The following is a 23,023-nucleotide window of genomic DNA, read 5'->3' as shown; positions in this document are numbered from 1 at the left end:
CTAGGGTTTAATGCAGAAGACTTCAGAGGTGTTTCAGTGTGTATTCCATTTAATATAATCCTTCGTGAATATTAAATTGTGAAGGACTTTATCTGAATAATTGTAGATATGTTCTGATTCGATGTTTTTAGCCCAAGCATCCAAAAAGGATATTTTTGACTATACTAGAAGTCCATGTATATGGATCCAAAGTGTAGTCATAGGAGTTGTTGGATGGTTTCCCAAATGAGCATCTTAAGAAGGAAGCTCTGACCAAGAATCTTTGTTTCTAATGAACTAAAGTATTGCAACAGCATTTTAAGTCAATTTCAATGCAGTGCATTATTCGGGGCATATTACAGGCTTTGTATTTCACATCTTTTTTGTGGGTTTCTGTCTGGGAGACTGGATTTTTCTTAGCCTTCAAATATTGATCAGTTAATTTGTTTGTCAAGGTTATAAACAGTGTTAGATTTAAAAGAAAACAAAAAGCAAACCTACAGCTAATGGGTTTTCCCTATAGCTCTCTCTCCTGAAGATCAGTTGGGATATTTTATTCTTGAAATTTGTTGCTAGCATTTTTAGTGGAATAAGGTTTTAGCTAGGTTATACTAAACTCAAGTTTCATGAGAAACTGCAGAAGTAACTGAGAGCAAGCATAAAAATCCTCAGCACTCAATCCCCTATTCATCTTGGTCCATGTACATGATACATTAATGCTTATTATTTATTTAAATGCTTCAAATAGGTTTGGAACCACAAAGGAAGACAGTCAGCCTTGTGAAGTTTAAAATATAAAAGACTGGCCCACTGAGAGCTGTATTTGAAAGCCTAGAGAAAAGGAAAAACAGAGGATTTAGATCTATTCAGACCATAAATATGCTGTTGCTGTGGGTAGCATGGAAGGAAATGTCTCGAGGAATTGGAATTAGCATGTAGTGATGCTTTAGAGAAACAGAGCACGATGTTATCCCTCTTCATCACTTAGACTGTTCCCTGTGCAGACACATCCTGCCTTCTCCCACCCTCCCCACCAGAGCCCCTTGAGGTTTCCACCTGATCCATCACCTCACTTTCAGCACTGAAATCATCTCCCAGGTTCTCAGATAACCAGTTTTGTGCAGGCTTCAGTGGCACCCTGCACAATGGAGGGCTGTTTCTTGTAAACACTGACTCCTGTTGTCCTTTAAATCCCTTTTGGTGCTCCTTGCCTTTCTTCTGCACTGTTCTTTGCAGTGTCCAGCCTGCTGGTGCGTCATGACCTCTACCTATGCACAGAGATCACTACCATCCTGTTTCCTTGTGGGTTTTGTCTCTTTGCTGTCTTTTTCCATACTGTGGGTGCTTTGGGTAGGAATGATGGATCATTTTTTTAGGGGTGCATGGTGCCTGGCACAATGGGATTTGGCTCTGTGACTGAGCTGCCTAGAAATTACCATGCAAGAGACACCTGAAATATCACCCTGGTTGGGATGGAATGGGAAGGCAGCAGAGGAATGGGTTTGCTGGGAAGCATAGGCTCCTCTGCTGTTGGCAAAGAGTGTGGGATATAATGGAATATGAGAATCGTATATTGTGGGATAGAACTGTGTTGTGTTTGCAGTCAGTGATGGGAAATTTAAGGAGATCTGGTGAGAAGAGGGCAAGGTTTGAGACGTTTAGGGAGAAAGAGGGTTTACATGTTTAACAACAGGCTTGAGAGATTTGAATCATTTCGTTACGTGTGCATTATGAAGAAAGGTCAGTGTGATAATGAAAGATGTTAAGGAGAAAGGAATTTTGATCAAAAGGCGTGCAATTTTCAGGGCTTGGATAACAGTTTTCAAAATAGGTGAGAAGCAGAGCTATGCAAGCTCAGATAAGAGAGACAGGGAATGTGAGATCAGGCATCAAAGGTGATCTTGTAAGTGGATGATTTTCGCTGTGACAAAGTACATGGTAGTGCTGTCTATTGTAATAGAGAGAATAAGAGAAAGAGAGGTTTGAAATATTAATAATAGTTTTCAGTTCCTGGCTTGAAGGCAGGATCCTGGGGGGGGTTTATTTTTATTTAATTTTTTTAATGAATAGTTGGACTGGGGGAAAAGCTGGAGCATATTCATGGAAGTGATATGGAATTGACAGGAAGCGAACAGCTTGAACTGTTAATTAGCTGGGGAGTAGACAGATCAGTTGTGCTCAGCCCCTGTAATTTTTCCCTTTCTTTGCAGGCCAACAACAAACCAGAGATCGAAGCAGCCCTTTTCCTGGACTGGATGAGGCTGGAACCACAGTCCATGGTGTGGCTGCCTGTCCTGCACAGGGTGGCTGCTGCTGAGACCGCCAAGCACCAAGCCAAGTGTAACATCTGTAAGGAGTGCCCCATTATTGGATTCAGGTACAGACTCTCTCCCTTTCAGCCATGTGTGCTCTTGCTTAGAGGATCAAGAGTTCTGACTGATTCCAGGCAAATCAGGAGCCTCATTATATAGACATTTTGTTCTTGGGAAAAGTAATTGTGATGGGGACATGAGGGAGAGTGGCACCTAGACTGGGTACAGTGCTGAGACTTGAAGAGGACAGTGGTCATCTCTCTGTTAAGATATGGCCCTTCCTCTGTATCCCAGTCTCTCCATGCCTCAACAAAAGCTTTGTTGGATTGCACAACTAACACAATTTGCCTTACACTCAGTGTGTCCTATGCAGTTGCATTTTCTGAATTGGATCCTAATGAATTGCTTTCTGGCATAGCATAAAGCAAGGAAGTGCCTTGAAAATTCTCAGGCATGTAAAAGCTACATGTGCATTCTCAGCGGAAGAATGTTGGTGGAACATTAACCTGGAGTGGGGGAAATGTTGCTGGTCTATTTAAACATCTGGATTGACACCGTGGTTACTATGGCAATGAATAAGTCACTGTGTTGTAAAATGGCTGTGTGTTGGTGTGCCTGTTGAGAAGCCACTTAAGGGCTAAGTAAATACCCACTTTCAATTATGCCTAGACTTGTTTTATCACTTTGCTTTGCAATAGCTGCTTTGTATGGTTTCTGCCCCTTTTACACACTGTCTTCTTTTACCATTGGCATTTCTCCTTCTGTGTTACGGTGTTGTTTACAAAGAGCTTTCTGTAATTTTGTTTCTAAAACCCAGATAGATAACCGCAGCAAGCAATGCTACACAAAAAAGCCATCATTTTGCTCTAACCTGGGAGCATATGAATGTTGCTTTTATGCATTTAGTGGGGCAGTGCTTTCAGCTACAGTTTCACAGGCAGTGGGAAATGAGGGAAATTATGAAAGTATTTATTGCTTTGTTTTGAATCTGGGGCTGTTCTTCTAATAGTCTAAGTTCTTTTCCTTTTGCTTTTTATTCCCTATGAATATCTTAACTGGGAAGTGATAAGTATTACTGAGGATGAGCTATGGATTGGATAGGAGTAATTCAACACATCCACAAAGTCTAATTTTCCCATTCCCAGATATAGTTTATGAACTACTGTATTACTTACACAGTTTTGTATGAACCAGCCAAAGACAAGTAGGTGGAATAGAAAAGTACAGTTCTTGGAAATATCAAAGGATGGCAAGTGAATGGATAGTCTGTTGTAAACACTGAGAACTCGGGAAGCAGACACTGGGAGCTCTGTGTTTGTGTCTAATTTTACTTGACTGATCTCATCTGTCTCTTAAATTTATATAACAAATCTATTATCATGATAGTAGAATCTGTCTGTCACAGATTTTTTTTCTCTGTCTTTGCAAGTCATTGACACCCTGTGTACACACTTGACAAAAAGATACTGTATTGGAAGGCTTTTAGAAAGCTAATACTGTGCACCCAGTTCATGTAAAACAATGTTCTTTTGAGGTCGTTGTGGCTGAGCTGCTTCGTGTATTTGGAACAAGACAACCCTTATGCCTCGGGCTCTTTCAACCACTTCAGCACAGCAGATACAACAGTTAGCTGCCTCATAGAGCTGATGAGATGAAATAATGGCCCAAAAGTGCATTTGGAGTTTTGCATGCATGGAATGCTTGACAGGAAAATTGTTTTTATAGAGGTACTAGGAAGGACACAAGGGGGTTGCCAGAGTGACTTACTGAGAGGGCTTTACTGTCTTGAATTTTCCTCCTGGAGGACATTCTCTTTTAGGAATCATGATAAAGAACAAAAGATCTGAAGTAAGTGTTACAGAAACAAAAAGTGTGGTAGTGACTTTCATATGTTAAAGGTGAGTGAATGTGTAGAAATCTTCACTGTTGCCCAATACAAGAATTGTTTTTGAAGATTGAGATCCCTGACATACATCTGAGGCAGCAGTACCTGTCCCTCAGGGCAGAGGGGCATTGGCTGGGCATTCCACACCGTGTGACATCTCACTGGAAGAGAATTTACTAACACAGCAAACTTGATGGGCTGATACAAAGCCGTCACTTACAAAGCTCTGAAGTTGTGAATATGTTTTTTTTATCATCTTTCAGGTACAGAAGTTTAAAGCACTTTAACTATGACATCTGCCAAAGTTGCTTCTTCTCTGGCCGTGTTGCGAAAGGTCACAAAATGCACTATCCCATGGTGGAATACTGCACACCGGTAAGTAGCTGTTTTACTGACCCTTATTGTCCCTCCTTATGTAGAAAGGAAAATCTTCTTTTCCTGTGTGCAAGGTGATGAAGCATTAGGACTGCTTTTCTTCCCTCCCCTATAATTAAATCTCATTTTATATACAATACATGACAACAATTTTTCCTTGCTTAGTCAAGGATACTCCAATGGTTTGAAGCAAACTAAAGTTCACTGGTTACACAATTCTGTGTTGTAATGTATTGTTGTGTGCTAATGACTTGTTCCATGTTCAGTGCCATAGCTCACTTTATGGATCCTCCTGGAAGCACGTGATTTGTGCAAACACTCATTCATATCTTGGGTCCCAAGGTTTTCTCCATATCAGTGTGTGATTTTTTTTCCCCTTTCCTCATCAAGTTGCCGCTTCACTTGCTTTCCCCCACAGCACTATGGTTGCATTTCTAAATTCTTCACTATTTCATGGTACCTTTGTAATGTCTGATCTCTTCATGATACAAAATGGCTGGGAAATTCTCATGGTTGCAAGGTAGATTTCATTTCTGAAGGGGAGAAGCCAGGGTGTTCAGTACAGGGTGCTGCAATGATGGTGTGAGGAGGGTCTTCACCCTTCTTTCACGGCTCCCAAAAGGATTGGTTTTGCATAAATGTGTTTTTCACACCTGACAGGTGGGAAAGGAAATTCTGCATTTCTCTCTCATTGTGCTCCTTTTTCCTTTTGGCCTTTTGACCAGTGCAAAGGGGCATAAATTAGAGCTGCTTTCAAGTTAAACTTCCACCATGTAGCAAGATTGAGCTTTCACTGCCTTTGCTATTGCTTGTGTTGGTCTTGAAGCAGGGCACTCTGGTCAGCACTTCCTGGTGAGATAGGATTATTCCTAGTCTTTCATCTGCTGGTAGTCATAAATGGTGAAAATAAAGCATCAAAATGATACTTGGGCTAGCCTCATAAAATTATATGAACAGTCTTTAAATCTTCATCCAAGCAAAAAGACATGGCCGAAATGAAGTAAAGACTCTCAGCTTTTCTTAGAGACCTAAAAAACAAGAGAAAAAATTTATGCCCATAAAATATGATAGTAAAGCAAGCCCAGAATTTTTGTTAGTTTTAACTTATGGATAGTTATTTGCATTACCTATATCTATCTATATTTCCTGGGAAGCTCTGCAAGGGCAGCAGTGCACATTCACTGACTCTGTTGGTATTCACTGGCTGGGATTTTCAGCGCTGTCCCCCAGGGACTGAGGTTGCTGGAAGGGCAATTTGACTGAACTGCTGTACAAGTCAGTGGGAATCGCTGGTGCTGCCTGGGCAGGTCTGAACAGACTTCTCCACTGCAGGCATTCCTAGAGCAGGATCTCGTGATCTGAGTCGTAAGCAGGCTGAGAGAGTGAGTGACCAGCTCCCTGGGAGCCTTCTTTCCACCTGCAGCTGAGCCCTCCTTCCTGGATTGACTGTGGGTTTGCTTTGCCCTTTGCCACTCTTATTCTTGCTAAGAAGCAACACGAGAGATTTGTGAGTGGTGCACAGAGTGCACAAACCAGTATCTTCCTACTGTTTTCTTACACTTTTAGTATGCTTTGCGGAAAGAGAAATAAAAAAGGATTATGATGCACGCTCCCAACCTGCAGCAACTCATTGCTGTGCTGTGTCCAGCAGGTTTGTGTTGTCCCTGAAAATACGGATTACTAAGACGTGAGCACAGTGGCGAACAGGAAACCTGCCACCATGTCTAGTTTGCTGGATCAGAATAAAGAACCATTCACAGCCAGTGGATTTTTCCCTGAACTCCAGCAACCCGTGCTAATGTGCCGTGCCTGGCTGCACAAGCAGCCAGCTAAATTAGAGGAGGATTAACTGGCGTGGAGGGGGAAGTGAATGTGACACAGCAAGCCCCAATCTTTTTTGTGTTGCTGCTATTACAAAAAATTTACCCAAGTACTGAGGTATTGAGCATCCACTGAAGCTATGTCTAGTTTGTAATTGTTTTCTAAATGAATGAAAATGAGTATGCAGGTGGCAGAGCACTTATCAGTCTTTCTTCACACTAATCTCTCACCTTAAAACGTATTTTGGCAGACACAAGACATGTGATGCCTTCTTTGATAATACCTTTGCAATAATTCAGTGCGCACACTGAAGTGTTCTGATACTTTTATTCTTCCTCCCTCTTAGTATCAAGAAATTTTTGAGCACTGAGGTCTTTAATTCTGCTTGGGGGAGTTTTGAGAACTCATGCTAAATACCTGAGGGATGTGATAATTTTCCCTCTCTTGCAAAAGGTTGAGTCAGAATAAGGGCAAGGCAGTTGTCTAGTTTTCATTTAGACAGAAAAATTGTAACAATTATTCCTGAAAGCAACACAGCTCAATTTACTGTTCAAAGAGACAGGACTTAAAGAGCTTTCCAGCACAGAAGACAACTTACAGACTGAGACGTAAATGCAGGATGAATTTTCTGTTAGGGTTTAATGAACAGGGACGCATGAATATAGAAAACATCTTGTTGGAAGAAAGTGTGTTGAACTGATAGACCTGTCTACATCTAAGGTTTCTAGTCAGGGCAGAGGTCTGGGGAGGGGGTTGGCAAGGCAGTTTTTTTGAACCAAACTGGGAAAAGTCAGCTAGTGGTAAAGCTACTCTCCTGTGTGAATAAAAAGAACTATTTCTTACGAAATAGTTTGGTTTTGGAATAGTTTTGGAACATGCTCAAACCATGTGCCTATGTTCCTTCGATTTAAGAGAGCTGGGATGCTGAAACTCCACTCTTTCTTCCTCATAAACCGGTTCTGCTGGGAATTTTGGTCTGGATGATTTTGCTCTAAAAATCATGTGTAATAAAACATCTTCGGAGTAAATCAGAAGGTTTGGCTGCAAATAGCCTCAGTTTATCATCTCGTCCAAGTAATAATCATATTTTCTTTGCCTTTCTTATGGTCCTTGGACATTTTTAAATGGCAGTTGGATCATATGAGAGGTGCCTGATGTTTTTAGTTGTCACTGGAAGATGTATGTTCTTCTCTAGATTATTGTGGTACCAGCTAGATTGGGATGGTTCTGTGCAAACACAGCATTTTGCTGTTTGGTTGTCATGAAAAGGTTCAGGGGAGAGAGGAGGAGAACAGTCCCAGGAAGGCTGAAGCAAAGAATGTTTCGTTGCTAATACCTGAAAACACTTAATCCAAATTACAGTCAAATGCAATAGAAAGTGTTCTCAACATCAGTAATAGAGAGGGCATTAATAAATGGTTATAAATGGCACAGGTGAACAACTGGACAGAAAACTGTGCTTAGTCTATTTATACCAATATTAAATATTAAAAGTTTTTCTGTGTTTCCAGCTGATGTGCTCTGTGTGCTCTCTTGATGACAAGCTGGTTGAAAGCTCTCTTGGCAGGCATTGCAGATGGAATTCAGCACAGGGAATTCCCTCCTCTGGGGGCATGGGCAGGGAGCCACTTCAATAAATCTTCTTTCAGGAGTCCTCTGGGTGGTCTGGGCACACTTCATCCCTCCCTTCCTTCCCCAGAAGTCTTTACTTCTGATTAATTAAGGAAGGGATACTCAATATTACCAAACATTATCTCAGTTCCTTGAAAATACATATGCTGCTGTACTGGCTCATAGGTTCTGCTGTGTCACTTCTCTGCCAGTCATTGCTAACACTGAATTCTCCTGCCAGACAGACTGACCAGAAAGGGAGCCAAATTCTTTCCAGCTTTACATGAAGCTCATAGGTTTCATAAATACAGGGATAATATTTGCCTTTTCTGTGAAGGCTTTTCGGTCTTTCTGCAGTTGTTTTTTAAAGGATATCCCTAATTTTTCTACCTTTTAAAAATCTCTGTATCTGTGTTTGAGCAGCTCTCTAAAGGTTGGCTTAACTGATAGGTTCTAGCACGTCCTTCCCCTCTATGCAGAAGGCATAAAACTCAGTAAAGATGTCAGAAAGATTAACTTTTCTCTAATTTCTTTCCTTTAAATTAGATAAATTGGAGAAGCAATATTGTTATATGGGTCAGGAGGAACTTAATTTACTGTAAAAGATCAGTACTTCAGGGTCTAGTGTTTCTGCAAGGTTCAGAGAAGGGAGTGCAGCCTGACTGAAGTAATTGAAGTCTTACATTAAAATTCATGAGAAAATTGCCTGATTCTTCATCAGGCTCTCAATAAGACTTGCATCTTCGCAGCAGACATCCTTGAAACTCTTCCTGACTCTTTCTGGTCTTTTTAAATCTATGTTGTGCTCCTCTGCTGGTCTCTACAGCAGCAAGGGAAGCCTGCTGCAGGCAAGAGAGTAGAAAACTTCATGCAAATTGTTCTTTCCTCAGAGTATTGATCTTAAATGCCTGCTAGCTTCACACTGAACAGGTGCAGAAATAAATAACTGATCTGAGAGCTCTCAGCAGCTCTCACCTGCTTTTTGTTTCCCTTTGATCAAAATATTAATGGCACAGAAGGCTGAGGAGGGAAATTGGAAAGAAAAGGTACCTAGAGACTTCTAAAGATAGACAGGTCCATGAGATGGAGATGCCAAACATGTGGTAAGAAGAGCTGGGATCCAGACAGTGAATCACCCAGCTGGACACACGGACTGTGTCCTCCCCTGCAGCCGTTTTAGTGCTGAAGCAAGAGTAGGCAGAGAGTCCCCCCACAGCCAGGTGAGGAAATGACAAATTTTTGTCTAATAATTGCTTGTCTTCTTGAGATCACCTGAGGTGAGGCATGAGCCAGTCAGGGGCTTTTGAAACTTATTTTCTTTGCCTCCTTCCTCCCCACTAGCAGTGTCTGTGTGGGGCATTGTAAGATGACAGTGATGGAGAAATAAAATTTGGGGTTCAGGGCGCAAGCTGTTGGCAGGTGTGCTTGGTGTGATCACAGCTCTTCCAAGAGACCCAGCAAAGGAAGAGGCAATTGAAAATCAGTGACAACCTCATGAGAGATGATTTCATTGTGATTTGTGGCTTTCAGACAACTTCAGGAGAAGACGTCCGTGACTTTGCCAAGGTACTAAAAAACAAATTTCGAACAAAAAGATATTTTGCAAAGCACCCACGGATGGGCTACCTGCCTGTGCAGACTGTCTTGGAGGGAGACAACATGGAAACGTGAGTAGCTCTGAAGTATCTAAGTAGCAATTCATTTGGTACACTATTTGAGCTCCCCAGCTGGTGCCAACTCCTTTCACTTCCTAAATGCATAAAGCCTCTTTATGGCTTTCTATTCTGTTTACCTTGCCTGGCAGGAAAACACAAGCTGGGCTTCCAGTTGCCATTGCCCTTATCTGCTTTCACCTGTCCTTATACAGGAACTTCAGCTTCAGTTAGAAAAAAAAATACTCACAGTCTTACTGGCAGTTTTACAAACTTCTAAGTTTGATTTGCAATTTGGAGGCTAATGATACATTAATTAATTTTTTATTTTCTTCCAAATGGTATCTTTCCTTGTTGTTTTTTGTTTGTTTTTTTTTAATTAGGCTACAGTGTTTGTGACCTTTTCTTTTTTTCTCAGCCTATAAATTTAATCTTACTAAATGACTTTGATGTCTTCATGGGAAAAAAAGCAGTAATGATGCACATGGAGGAATCAATGACTTATTCCAGTTCCCTTTGGTTTTTTACATGTTTAATCAGTTTTTTAATGGCAATTGCATGCAGCTTGTTCTCGCTCTTTCTCTTTTTAAATTTTAGATTTCAAGATTTTTTTTCTCACTTTTTGGTTGATCGCTCTTCACAGCCATTCATGTTGGTCTGTTGGATTTCTGCTTTTTCGTTATTGTGACTTTTTTTTTTTTTTAACTTTCTGTAATTATTTTGCTGCTGAGTTTCTTCTGCCTTTCTCTTCACCTCCTCATTTTTTGTCTTGCAGTCCTGTTACTCTGATCAACTTCTGGCCAGTAGATTCTGCGTGAGTACTTTTGCTGAAGTGTGCTGCTGCTGCTACTGCTGCTGCGCTCCCTCACTTTTTCTTTTTGTTTATTTCTTTGTTTAGTTTTACATTACATCATTTCCTTCTTTCTTTATGGTTATTTCCTTTGATGCACTCTCTGAAGGAATGTTTTGATCCCAAATGAGTAGAATGAGATAAATCCTGGAATTTCCAGCAGTCACGGATTTTGTACTGTGTACTCTTTTTGGAGTATGTATTTTTCATTGAAGTAACAGGGGTTTCGTGCAGACCTACTAATGCTTATCAAAGTTTGTCATTTAAAAGCCTGTGTTTCTGAAAAAGTGTTGATCCCTCTGAATGTATACTGAATGATTTTTGAAAGACAGCGATTGAACTTGATATGGATTTAATTCAGTTTCAGGAATGTCAGTTTTGCAGATAAAGCTGTGATTTGGTTTTGTGTGCAACCGTGCACACTCCAGTGCCCCAGTTAATCCAGAGCTCACTGGGTATTTTATTACAGTCTCTTAGATACATTCAGATTTGCGAAGGCAGGTTGAAATGGGGAAATGTTCACTGTATTTTTTCAGAGGTTAAAAAAGCAGGATTTTTCGGCTGTGGAATAGATTTTCTTTCTTGCACCACTCCAGCACATGCATTGTCTTACTGTTGTAGTAACAGCCTCAGCATAAACTAAAAATAGATTTATATTTACCATTGTGGCATTTGCTACTTCTAGTGTAACACAGATGCTTCTAGAATAATGTTAAATGAGGAATGATTTTAATTCACATATTGATATCTAATGAGAAACTAATAAACAGATTTTTTTTATATTTCTATATGGCAAAATGTATATGGCTTGCACCTCCATTGAACTTTTTGTAGAATAAACAAGAATGAAATGTGTGCATTGGAATATTGATTTATAATTTTCATTGGCAGCACAAAAGCCTTGGAAAGCTAAGGGAAGTGCTCTTACTTTTAGGAAATCTGAGCAACCAAGAAGCACATCTAAGACTGCAAACCTCATATGGCTGATAATTCACCCACAGAGAATGCCAAAAGTCTGGAGCCAGACTGAAAATAGAGGGCTTTGAGCTTGAGGATGCCCTTTTATAGATGCAAGAGTGGATCTAGATTCCTTATATTTCAGAACAATTGCAAAGTTAAAAGTAACAATTCGAAGAAAGCTTGGATCATGTGGAATGCCATTGCTGTGTCTGACATAATATGAAATTAAGCTGTCATAACATGGTTATTTCTAGTTACTTATAGTAATAACATTGTGGTGTGTTTGCACTGATAGCTTCACACTAAAGGTTTGCTGTTATATACTACACATATACCTGAGAAACTGGAGAAATACTGAGGAGCAGGATTTGTGCAGAGAGGCTGCACTTTTTACCCGATTAACTCAGGTGTCTTCCGGAGCATAATCCTTCCATCTGGTCTGACAAGGAAGCAGAAAAATAAGAAATTAATAGTGGCTGGAAAGAATTGCCCTTAATTTTGTTCTGCTAACTTTATTTCTTTCCTTCATGCTATAGCACTTGACTGGCAATTCAAGTTGCTGAGCTGCCCAGGTTTAAAGCTGTTTTTTAGTTACAGGGTGATTCCAGCTTCAGCAGAAAAACCAGTTATCATAAAACTTTCCCATGTTTTCTACACTCATGCCTTTTTCTGGTGCTCTTATGCCAGTTTTCTGGTTGTGCTTGAAGTGCCTCAGAAAAGCATCATCTGGCAGCACTCAGCAATGTTAGTGCTGTTCTGACACCAACATGTGGTGTACATGGAACTGTTTATAAATAGATAATGGATTTTTTTGGTTGGAAGTTAATGGTTCTTACTGCTTGTTATCCAGTGTTTTGCCCAGATACGCTGCTTGCCAGGCATTAAAGGGATAGTTCACAAGTTGTGAGAATTTGTATCTTTTTTACTTGAACTGTGATGATACAATGATACAAATACAATTTACTTGTTTCTGCACTTTCAGGAAGCATCAACTAAAATGCTGAACAAAGACGAGTACCCTCACCCTGCCAGCCAGGTCTCCGGGGGCGCAGGGAATTGCAGGAAGGTGGTGTTTGCCACTTGACTTGACTAGAATTCCCAGGCTAGTCCTGCAGACCTCAGCATGAGCAAGGCAGATGTGGAGCCCTTGTAAAAGGGATGGTTATCTTGGCTAAATATTGGCTGTGTCACTCAGCCTTCCTGCTGACTGTTTGAGCTGAGTAGGTGTGCTGAGTATGTGTGCTCAGAGAGGAAGGACTGTGAGCTCTAGCACAGGTGGTCACTAAGAGTATGTAAAATACAGCACAGTTGTTCTCAAGTTTGCTCAGAGACTGGCAAAAGTACCTCTGAGCAGCTGAATTCAACACAAAGCAATGCTTATCAAGCAAATTTGCTTTCTTAAGCAAACCTCTAAAAAGCTGTTTGAGGTATATCTCCATTGCAGTATGTTCTGAAGCAGAGACAATGCTGGAATTTTAGCCTTACTCCCTGCTTGCAGCAAGCAGAATCAGTTCCAGAAAGTTACAAAACATTGTGTTGTCTTTTAAAAAATATATCTTTTTATGTACATTACACAGCTTGGTCACTTTTGAAGTTGCAGCATAAATTTCAAGGCAGCAAGGATATATTCATGGAGTAAGGCCTGCATGGAGTTTGCCATGCAGTACTGCAAAAAGAGACATTTCATTGCCCAGTAGGTCCCAATCAAGTGCTGTCACTTCTTTCTTACTACTACAAATGTGCAATGCCAGGGTGAGAGACACTAAGAGAATGATCCAACTCAAAATTGAAACTACTTTTAACACACATTTCCTAGTCTATGCATATTATTACCATCAACGTTTGTTTGTGTGTTGGAAACAAGACCTCTTCTTGCATTGATGGTACCAGTTAAGACCAGTTTAGCATCTGCTGTATGACAAAAAAAAATAGAAAAAATGAGAGTAACTTCAATTTATCAGAAAACCATCATTATCTTGCTCCATGATCCACTGCTCTAAAGAAATTGAGTCCTTTTCACCTCCCTTCCCTGCACGTTTTTACACAGAATGGGATATTGAGTCAGAGAAGCAGTTGCTCATCCACTGAATCTCTGCTGCACCAAGGAACTCTGTGAACTGAGTGTTTTTCCTCTGGTGTGCTGTAGCAATGCTTGAATATGTGATGAGTAAAAGTAGAGGCCAAAGCTCATTTCAAAGACAAAACGAGATTTGTTATACTTGGCTATAATGTCTTCAAGAGGAAAAACTTGGCTGTTCTGTGAGAAGAGATATTAATGATGATGAATGTTGTGTATCCAGCATACAGCTCTATGAATTCAGAAGAATCCTAATCTAGAGCCCTTTGGAGGCTGATTAGAAACCTGGAAGCTGAGAAGTCGAGTAGATTTACAGCAGGATTGTGAAACTCCTAATATGAGAAAACATTACAAACCAGAAGATTATTACAGTTTTGGTTTATAACAAGTAAATACAAAACCGATCAGCTTGTGCAATGCAATCCAATCACTTTTGGGCAGTGCCATCCTGAACCACAGTATGCAACAATTCAAAATGGGGAGAAACTTCTTCCTCAGTCAGGAGTTCCAGGAGAGTCTGTGGAGATGGAACAAAGGGCAGTTGAAATTTAGCAAGTGTATAAAATTGCCATGCAGTTTGGGAAGCTGCAATCACTTTTTGTTAGTCTGGCACCTCTCATAGATTGCCTAAATCCCACGTGGCAGCAAAGGGTACTGTCTGAATTGCATAGGCAACACAGTTTAATGCTGATGTTTTCCAGAGCTGAGGCTCTAAGAAACAATACTCTAATTGAGAAAAGTCCTATGAATTGTTTTCATCAACAGAAAACTGAAGAGGACCTCATGTCATCTGTCAGGCAGAAAACCCAACATAATTTAGTGTCCCCCTGTATAACACACTGAGCTACCATTGAGATTGCAGCACTTCAAAGACGATAGGCAAAATCATCAGTGTCTGCAGTGTGTTATTAAAGGCTCATTTCAGACATTTTATGCTTCTTGTATTTATTTCTAGCTGCTTGTGGAATAATTCTTAAAGGCTCTTTTAAGTGGGATGTGCTGGAAGCAGGCACTGGAGCTGGGTGGGAGGCAGAGGAGATGTTCCCTGCAGGACTTCAGCAGCCTGTGCAGGGCTGCATGTGAAGCAGCAACACCAATGAAGGAGGCAGGTGTGAAGGGAAAAACCAGGGTGAAAGCTCTGGCTGAATAAATGGTTGAATAAATCCTTTGGAAAAGGCTTCTTTAGGAGTTGGTGTGAGGAGCAGTCGTGGCAACAGACGGATTGCAAATGGTCAAAATCCCCAGTGTGGCACCACAGTACATTGCACCGATGGCTTGAGGAGGCACACACAGCACCTGGAGTTCTAACTTGCTTTTTATCAAACATGGCATAAGGCATAGAGATGTGAGGGTATAGGCATAGCTAAGTGTCTTTTTACTTTTAAAGGGGTATTGTTTGTGATTAATCAGTGTTTTCTGCCTTATAGGCCTGCCTCGTCCCCTCAGCTCTCACACGATGATACTCATTCACGCATTGAACATTATGCTAGCAGGTATGAGACCAGCTGGACATTAGGCAGATCTTTCTCTAAAATTACTTTAAAAAGAAAAAAAGAAGACCTAGAGGCTACCTGAGCAGTTCTTAAAGAAACGTAAAATTTGGGGTTTTGCTTTCCAGGCTCTGGATGCAAGAGCATCATCTGTGGTTGCTGTTAACCAGCCCATCCTACCTTGCATGCCCAGAGCAGCTGTGTGGTCAGAATTGGTCTTCAGGTCCCTTGGGGTCCTCATTAAGCTGTGCGCTCAGCTACTGATATTTTAATAGGACCTATGGTGATAGGACAAGAGGTAGTGTTTTAAACGAAAAGAGGACAGATTCAGAGTAGATGTAAGGAAGGAATTTTCGCAGTGAGGACGATGAAGCAGTTGGGAGCAGGTTGCCCAGGGAGGCAGTAGATGCCCCATCCCCAAAAACATTTGAGGTCGGACTGGATGGGGCTCTGAGCCTGCTGTTTGAGTGGAAGATGCCCCTGCTTAGTGCAGGGGGGTTGGACTGGAGACCTTTAAAAGCCCCTTCCAACCCCAACCCTCCTATGATTCCACATAGGGTTTCGTTTTTAATATGGACCATGATATAATAGTAAAAATGAGAAGAGCAGAAACCTCCAAACTTTCATATGAATCTCAGGTGTCACTATAGTGTTAATTCACCTCATGAAATATCGCAAACAGGATTTTTTTCTTGATTTGGAGGATTAAAATAGTGATATATCACTACTTTAGTTCAATTCTCTGCTTTCATACTGCTCCTAAGAATCAACAAGTGGATTAATTGTGAAAATACGAAAATGTTTTTCCATCAAGAAAGTAAATTTTCAAGGGTTGAGGTGATGAAAGGTAGTTATTCTGGCCTCTTTCTCTTCTCCAGTATCACTTGATCAGAAGAGGTATTTCTGAATTATGCAGAACGTTTTAGGAAGGGCTGAGTGTGAAAACTAATGAGAAAAGACAGATTTTTACAATTTTGACAATGACCTTGCCAGGTACAAAGCAATTTGTATAATCTCCTGGCATCTTAAGGCTTTTCTTTGATTTTGGAATTAATTAATCAAGAGAAGTTGGAATATAACCTCAGAGAAAGGGCTGAAAACTTAAGAGTTTAGCCAGGCCATGGTAACAATCTTTTGTGATAGCTTGTTGAAAAACCTTTTGGTAATCAACAGCGAGTGTAAATTAGAGTTTCAAATTCGTCAAAAACATCCCGCTCTTTAATTCTTTCCAGAATGTTAAAACAAACAAAGTTTTTGAAAAACATAATTGATTTTAATGAATCTTGTTTATTTTTCCACAGGCTAGCAGAAATGGAGAATACCAATGGCTCTTACCTAAATGACAGTATTTCACCTAATGAGAGCATGTAAGTAGGCTGTTTTCATGGTTTTGACATGTATTTTCCTGGGAAAGGTTAATAACTTGTAATGACATTTTGTAGTGCTGAATTTGCATGACCATCTATCACGTCTGGTTCAATTTAATGATGTGCTCATGTCCTTTCAATTTGTATCATAGTGTCTGGATTAATAGCTTGTAGCTTAATACCAAATCATACAACAAATGATTGATACCTTCAAAATTAAAACTACTAATTTCTTTCCAAAAATTACTCATATATTCAGCTAGTAATTTCCATATTCCAAATACGGAATAATCTGATGAGTTCTGAGGACAAAGATACAAAAAGCCCCCTTCTATCCTAGTTCAAGTTATGATTAAATTGCTGTAAGCTAGAAAATGTTGGTGTGGGAAGAGTGTCATACAAATAAGTGAGGCTAAACAGAAATCTTTGGTCTACAAATACCTGGGATACGTTGCAAGTGTAAGCCAGGAGGGACTGATCTCCACCATTAAATACTAGCAGTAGTAACCTGTAAGTTGGACAGATCACTGACAAGCATTCATTGTATTACTTTAAATGTAGAGTTATAAATAAATGTTTTGATTTTTAAGAATTAGGTAAATCTTATATCTCACTGAAACCCTTTGTGGCTCTCCTCTGATAATATTCTTGCTGTTGTTTATTCTCTGAATAAAATGAAACAGATCTAACTGTAAGTGATGTTTCTGAAGACAGCACAGAAACAGCCACGTCATGTGTTTGAAAATTTGATCTTGGTTCATTCATTGTGTAGGAGAAGCCATAGCATGGATTCTGAATCAACCAGATATAAAAACCCCAACTTCTTTAAAAATGTTCTTATCTATTCTACATGATCTCATCCTTATCACAGTTTAAGGGATGGATTTTTTTGAAAATTCAGACAATTAAATTTATAGCAGTCCTTCACAACACAGAATTCTGGCCAATTCATTCACTTAAATTCAGATTCCAAATGAATAGCATTTTATGAGGTTGATTCTGAGCCTCTGAGCTCATAATGTTCTTGGATAGCGATAAAGCTGTTTCTTTGTTGTCAAAATAGTTTCTCTTTTGACTTGGTAGGATTGTCGCCTACCAGTTTTGAAAGAAAATATCCTGTAGAACCAAGTTCATTGTTTTAATATATTGGTAAAAGGAGAAAGTTAAAATGATGCCTCAAAGCTAATATATATGCAATGTTGGTATAGTTTTGTGCAGTTAATGAAAACTTTGTTTCCAGCTTTGTTTCCAAGTTGTAGTTAATTTTGGTTTACTATGGACAGCAGTAACGCTCTGACAGATGAAATTTTGTGTTGTCCTGCTGAAATATTTGTGTCCTTGTCACAGAAATAATGCATACACTGTATCTCTTGTATTACGCTTAGGTCTTACTGGTCAGTTCATTTTTTTGATCAGCTGGAAGTTGTACTAGCATTCAATTAATAAGTTGACTATCCAGTTTATTCCTCAGTTTGTACTAATAAAATGAGATTAGAACTGTGCATTTTGAATTTTGGAAGAAATGTTACCCAGATAGATACAAAGTGCAGCAAAATCAAAGCTTAACATGAATTCACAACTGTAATTACTTCGATTTTGCTTGTCAGATTATGCTTAAGTATTATTTGTTATTCTTGCAGGGTTTGGATTATTTGGCTAATCAGTACAGGTAGAGTGATGGAAACAAGAAAGGCAGGAAATAAAATCACAACATACACATTTATATATCACAAAAGATTTCATTATATAGTGTCACTGCAATGATGTATAAAATATCTGTGCAGGCTGAAAATCACACAAAAAGGGTATGCTTGTAAAGTGACATTTTACTGCAGTAGTTATGTCACTTGTTCACTCTTAATTCACTTAAGATCTGTAAGAATATTTATAAATGCAAAGCAGTGGTTTAAAGGAAATCACAGTTGAAATGCTTCATGAAAAGTATAAATTTAGGAACTGGCAAGCCTCTCTTTTTGTGAAAAATTAATACTTCTCTTTTGTGAACTAATGTTAATGTGCTCTACATTGCTTTGGCACTCCTGCAGTCATAAAATTGCATCATTAACATTTTCAGAACAAAATGAAAACAAGGAAAATTATAGTTTTTGAACAATAACAGCTGTTCAAAATGCCTGTTGAATTCTGGTTTTGAAACATAACAGGAAAAAACCCTAGACTGACTAGACTGAATTATTTTTTCTATGAGATCTCCAGCAGCAGTGTCATTTTTATTGACTCTGTTTTATGGTGTCAAGAAATCTTTCCTGGTTTCTCAGTGACTGCTGGTGGAAGTTGCATTGCTTAAGGCTTGAATGCATCTCCTTAGCACCTAAACCACACCTAAAATAATCCAGGTATTCTGGGAGGTGATTGAGGTCTTCAGAATTGTATTTCCTTTTCTCTTCTAGAGATATTTCTGTTTCAGATGTCAAACAGCTTCAGGGGCAATAGAAACAGAGAAAGAGATCATATGTATTAAACAGAACATATTTGTATTCTGACAGTGTACATCACTTTTAAATTTAGAAAAAGCCAAACATCTGAGTGGAAAACGACATACTTACATTATATTAGTTATGGGGTTTTTCTTTGTTTACTTAGTTTAGAATGTTATAGAGAAAAAAAAGATAAATAAAGCATGCACTTATTACATAAGGAGAGTTTGTAGGTACAAAAATAAATTCATTGCCCTTGCTTGAATCACCCTTCCACAATGCAGATCAGGGAGCAGATTGCCTTTTTTTTTCTTTTTTTTTTTTTTTTTTTTTTTAAGCAAATTCCTAATTGAAGTTTGTCTAAAGAGGAGAGCTGAGGTTGTCAGCTCTTGCAAAACTTGGCTTTAAGTATCTGAGAAGCTGAGAAGGAGGGAGGTGGTCTCTGCAGAGAAGGAAAATTACCAGAGACTCAGTGAAACAGGTCAGCAGATTTGCTTTAAGGTGCATTGCTCTGCTGTTGGTTGCAAAGAGTTCAGCAAATCTCTTTGTAAGAAATGAGAGACTGGGAGTGAATCATCTCCTCGTATTCACTGTGAAGTTGAAAAGAAGGAAGGGAACAGCCTGTTTCATCCTCCTCTGTTTTCCAGCGATGATGAACACTTGTTAATCCAGCACTACTGCCAAAGTCTGAACCAGGAGTCCCCCCTGAGCCAGCCCCGAAGCCCTGCCCAGATCCTGATTTCTCTGGAGAGTGAGGAAAGAGGGGAACTGGAGAGAATCCTCGCAGACCTGGAGGAGGAAAACAGGTGAGTTACAACGCCAGCCGCTGAACTTGAAGTAAAAAGTCTGAAAAGTAATTACACTGTGCAGTTAGGTTGCATTCAGTTTGTTAAAATTTTTAGGGATAAAATTAGTTATAAAACTGCATTTGCTTCTGACAAGACAAATATGACTAATTTCATAGTGGGTTAAAGTTGGGTCCTTTATCTGTTCTCTCTGTTAGGTGTTGCTTGTTGCTATTTCTTTAGTCTTTCAATAAAAAAGTATCATTTACCACTTCTAACTTCAAATTTAATTGAAATTATCTTCATTAATCACCATTAAAAGCCCTCAACTGCATACTTGAAGCATCTGCAATCCTCTTTATACCGAACTCTAGAATCTTGTGCCATCAGCACAAAAATCAGGAGATCTTGACCCTGGAAGATTGGTAATTACAACTGTGGACTACCAAAGGCAGATTGTCAGATATAAATCATTTACTTCTACCGAAAAAACATGAGTTTGTTTGTCTTATACAGTCCAGCTTTTATAGTACAGTCTACTGGCATTTTCATACTCTTTTTCTTGGTTCTGTAAGAGTTAGGTACTTCTGCTTACATTGAGGGTTTAATGCACTAATCATTTACCTTAGGCTTGTCAAGAAAATAATGCAAGAGTTGGCAGTGTCATAGATCTTCTCTCCCTGTATATCTTCTTTGGATGGTGCTAATCAATTACAGTGGCTCCATCAGAGACTTTTTTATCAGGAGGGCTTGAGAGAATGGAGAAGATTGTAGGCATCAAGAATGAGGAAGATATTTCACACAGAAAGCTGTAGTAAACAAAGCTCTTGCTCACTGAACAGCAGGGAGATTTTGTTTGAAACAAACCACAAACTTCCTACTACATAGCACATAAAGCCCAAGTGGAGAAAAATCAGTATTTTGAAATAAGACATCACACTTTGCATGCTCAGGACTGTAGCTAAGAAATATCTAGTAGCTAGTACAATACTGGTGATAACTTCGTTCTCAGGAGGTGGGTGTTATTTTTTTAAACAGCATTATGTAGTGAATCGTGGAAGAAGGAAAAAATGGTAATCCTTTTCTCTCTGTATATAAAATAAGCTGCCTAGCAGAAAGGAGGGTGACTTTGAAAGCAGACTAGTTTAAGATTAGAAAGGTAGTATATGAAAATCAGTATAACATGGAGCTAGATAGCTAAATAAGCTAAAAAGCCCTTTGAAAGTTCATGCCTTAAATTTCAGCATGGGCTTTATTTAATTTAGCAATTACTGATGAGGGATGGCAAAAGTGGCGAAAATTCAGGCAGGAATTACACCTTAAAAATAGCTGGTTTGAAGTTTACCAGTCCTGGATTAAACTGGAGCTCTAGTCTGTAAGGTTGTTTTTCTCATCTCTTCTACTGGAGGTGCAGTTGTGGATTATGAGATTCCACCACAAGCAGCCTTTCCTTTTGTGGGTGCTCAACGCAGCAGGCCCATAGAGCTCTGTCTTGCAGTGTGGAGGTCACACTGTTCTGATTTTCACTGATTATGACAATGTCATGACTTTTATCTTTGCAAACTGCTATAAATAACCTGTATGTAAAATGTAAGGTAGCTGCTGAAAAGTTATTGTTGTCCTGGTTGCTTGTCACAGCTGGATAACCACAATTGTATGGATGAAACACTGATTCCTGTTTAGAAAAATAAGCTGTTCAGACAGGATCAGTCAGGAGGCATTCATATAACTTACCTACTTTTAAAAACAGTCCTGTCCCTTTAGATTTCTATTTCCTAGTCGTTCTCCTCCGTCAAGTTTGCACAAACCTTTCTTGGCTGTTGCCAAAGGTAATCAGCAGCCTGACACCTAATTCCTTGTGTGAACCTGGTTCCAGTGGCTGAGCACATCTTCCTTCCCATGCATATCCTAAAACACCTTCCATGTAAACTTTAGTTACTGCCTCAGGATGAAGGCATTCCTTTGTTCTCAAGGTACATCTTGCTGCTGCTGAGCTGGATGTGGTGCACCAGTCACCCTTTCCTGCCTGTGTTGACATGACTCCTGTTGCACACACTTGTGATAACTTCTGACAGCCCAGGTTTAGCTCTCTGCTGTGTCTTGTACACTTCTACAGTAAGAATCAGGGCGTGCAGTCACTTCTCTGCAGCTCCCAGGAAAGCAGCCACAAGTGATGCCTCAATATGAAGTACCAAGAAGAGGCTGTGCTGTGATGCTGGGAACACCTCATTGTCATTTCTCTTTTTTTTCTGCTCTCCAGTTTCCTGCTTTTCAAAAAAGCCCGTTTCTCTTTTGCTTTCTCTCTTGGAGCTGTTGATTGAATTCTGACCTTCATTTGGGTTTCAGCTGCAGTTCCTGGCCTCCCAAATATTTCCATCTTGACTTGTTACTTAAATGAAAAAGACTCTTTGAAATTGTAATTCTGAGGTTTTGCTTTTGGACAGTTTAAAAGCTCTGTTGCCTATTTTGAATTCTTCTGAAATGCATTCTCTAACTTACAAACTAACCTAGCTGTGGCATGGTTCTGACTGAGGTTTTGTCAGTTAGTTCCAAGGACCTCTTGTTAGTTATTCATTATTTATCTGCTAGCATTTTAAGACCTTGGTTCTTCTGTAGCTTGCAAGTATGACTTCCTTAAATAATGTATTGCTGAGATTTGGCTGCTAAATAATTTATATTTGTTAAAATGTGAGCATTTTAGAGAGTATTTTCAATGGCTGAAAATGTTTTATTTGAGTTTTACGTCTTCAGGCTCATGCTGAGTTTTGCATCACATGGAATATTGTGATAAGACCATTTCTGTATTCAACAGACAAAAAGCAATCTTGCTATTGAAGGCATTATTACTGTATTGCAATATAAAAGAAAAATCCAATTATAAAACCCTCACAAAGACTGTTTCCTCAAGAGTGAATGTATTTGAAAGAGAGAAGACAAGTTCTTGATGTCCATCTAAAACAATACATTACACAGATTATACAGTAGGATAGGTAATACTGGCTAGGATGTACTGTAGTGGCATTGAGTAGAAAGCATGTGGTTCTGCAGTGACAGAGTCAAAACTTTTTGCAAAAAATTAAAATACCTTCCTGCTATTTTAATTAATCAGGAAAGTGGATGTTTCCTAATGTTTTAGTTGAACTGAGGTCTTGAATGTCAGAGGGAGTGTTCTCTCATGTTCCCTCCTCTTTCTCCCAGCTCTGAGCTGTCCTGTAACAAGAACTAAATAAATGAGATTTCCAGCCAGAGCTATTTGCCATTCCTTTGCCTTTCCTGACTTGCAGTAGGAGTGCAGTGGGCTGTGTGCCACCAGAGAAAGCACTGACACCCTGGATCTCAAAGATGCCCTGTTTTGGTGTTCCTTCAGATCTGAAGAATGATGAATGGCCTCCTCACATAAGTTCCTTCTGTATAGTTGCCAGCA

The 23,023-nt window shown here is 39.5% G+C and overlaps 1 protein-coding gene across 15 annotated transcripts in view; it reads left to right on the top strand.

The window, feature by feature from the left end:
- Positions 1-23,023, top strand: part of DMD (dystrophin) — a 978,823-nt gene that overhangs the window by 931,359 nt on the left and 24,441 nt on the right. For 9 of the 15 annotated variants that reach the window (XM_066314017.1, XM_066314023.1, XM_066314021.1 and 6 more), the window contains 7 exons: positions 2,190-2,356; positions 4,440-4,551; positions 9,514-9,650; positions 10,411-10,449; positions 14,950-15,015; positions 16,314-16,379; positions 19,462-19,620. In XM_066314017.1, coding sequence (XP_066170114.1) covers positions 2,190-2,356; positions 4,440-4,551; positions 9,514-9,650; positions 10,411-10,449; positions 14,950-15,015; positions 16,314-16,379; positions 19,462-19,620 — 746 coding nt within the window. The remainder of the gene's footprint in view (positions 1-2,189; positions 2,357-4,439; positions 4,552-9,513; positions 9,651-10,410; positions 10,450-14,949; positions 15,016-16,313; positions 16,380-19,461; positions 19,621-23,023) is intronic. The other 6 variants (XM_066314014.1, XM_066314027.1, XM_066314029.1 and 3 more) reach the window with 3 other exon arrangements.

Source organism: Sylvia atricapilla, chromosome 2, assembly GCF_009819655.1.
Source record: "Sylvia atricapilla isolate bSylAtr1 chromosome 2, bSylAtr1.pri, whole genome shotgun sequence".
NCBI classification, from domain to species: domain Eukaryota; kingdom Metazoa; phylum Chordata; class Aves; order Passeriformes; family Sylviidae; genus Sylvia; species Sylvia atricapilla.
This window is presented reverse-complemented; position numbering and strand designations above follow the sequence as displayed.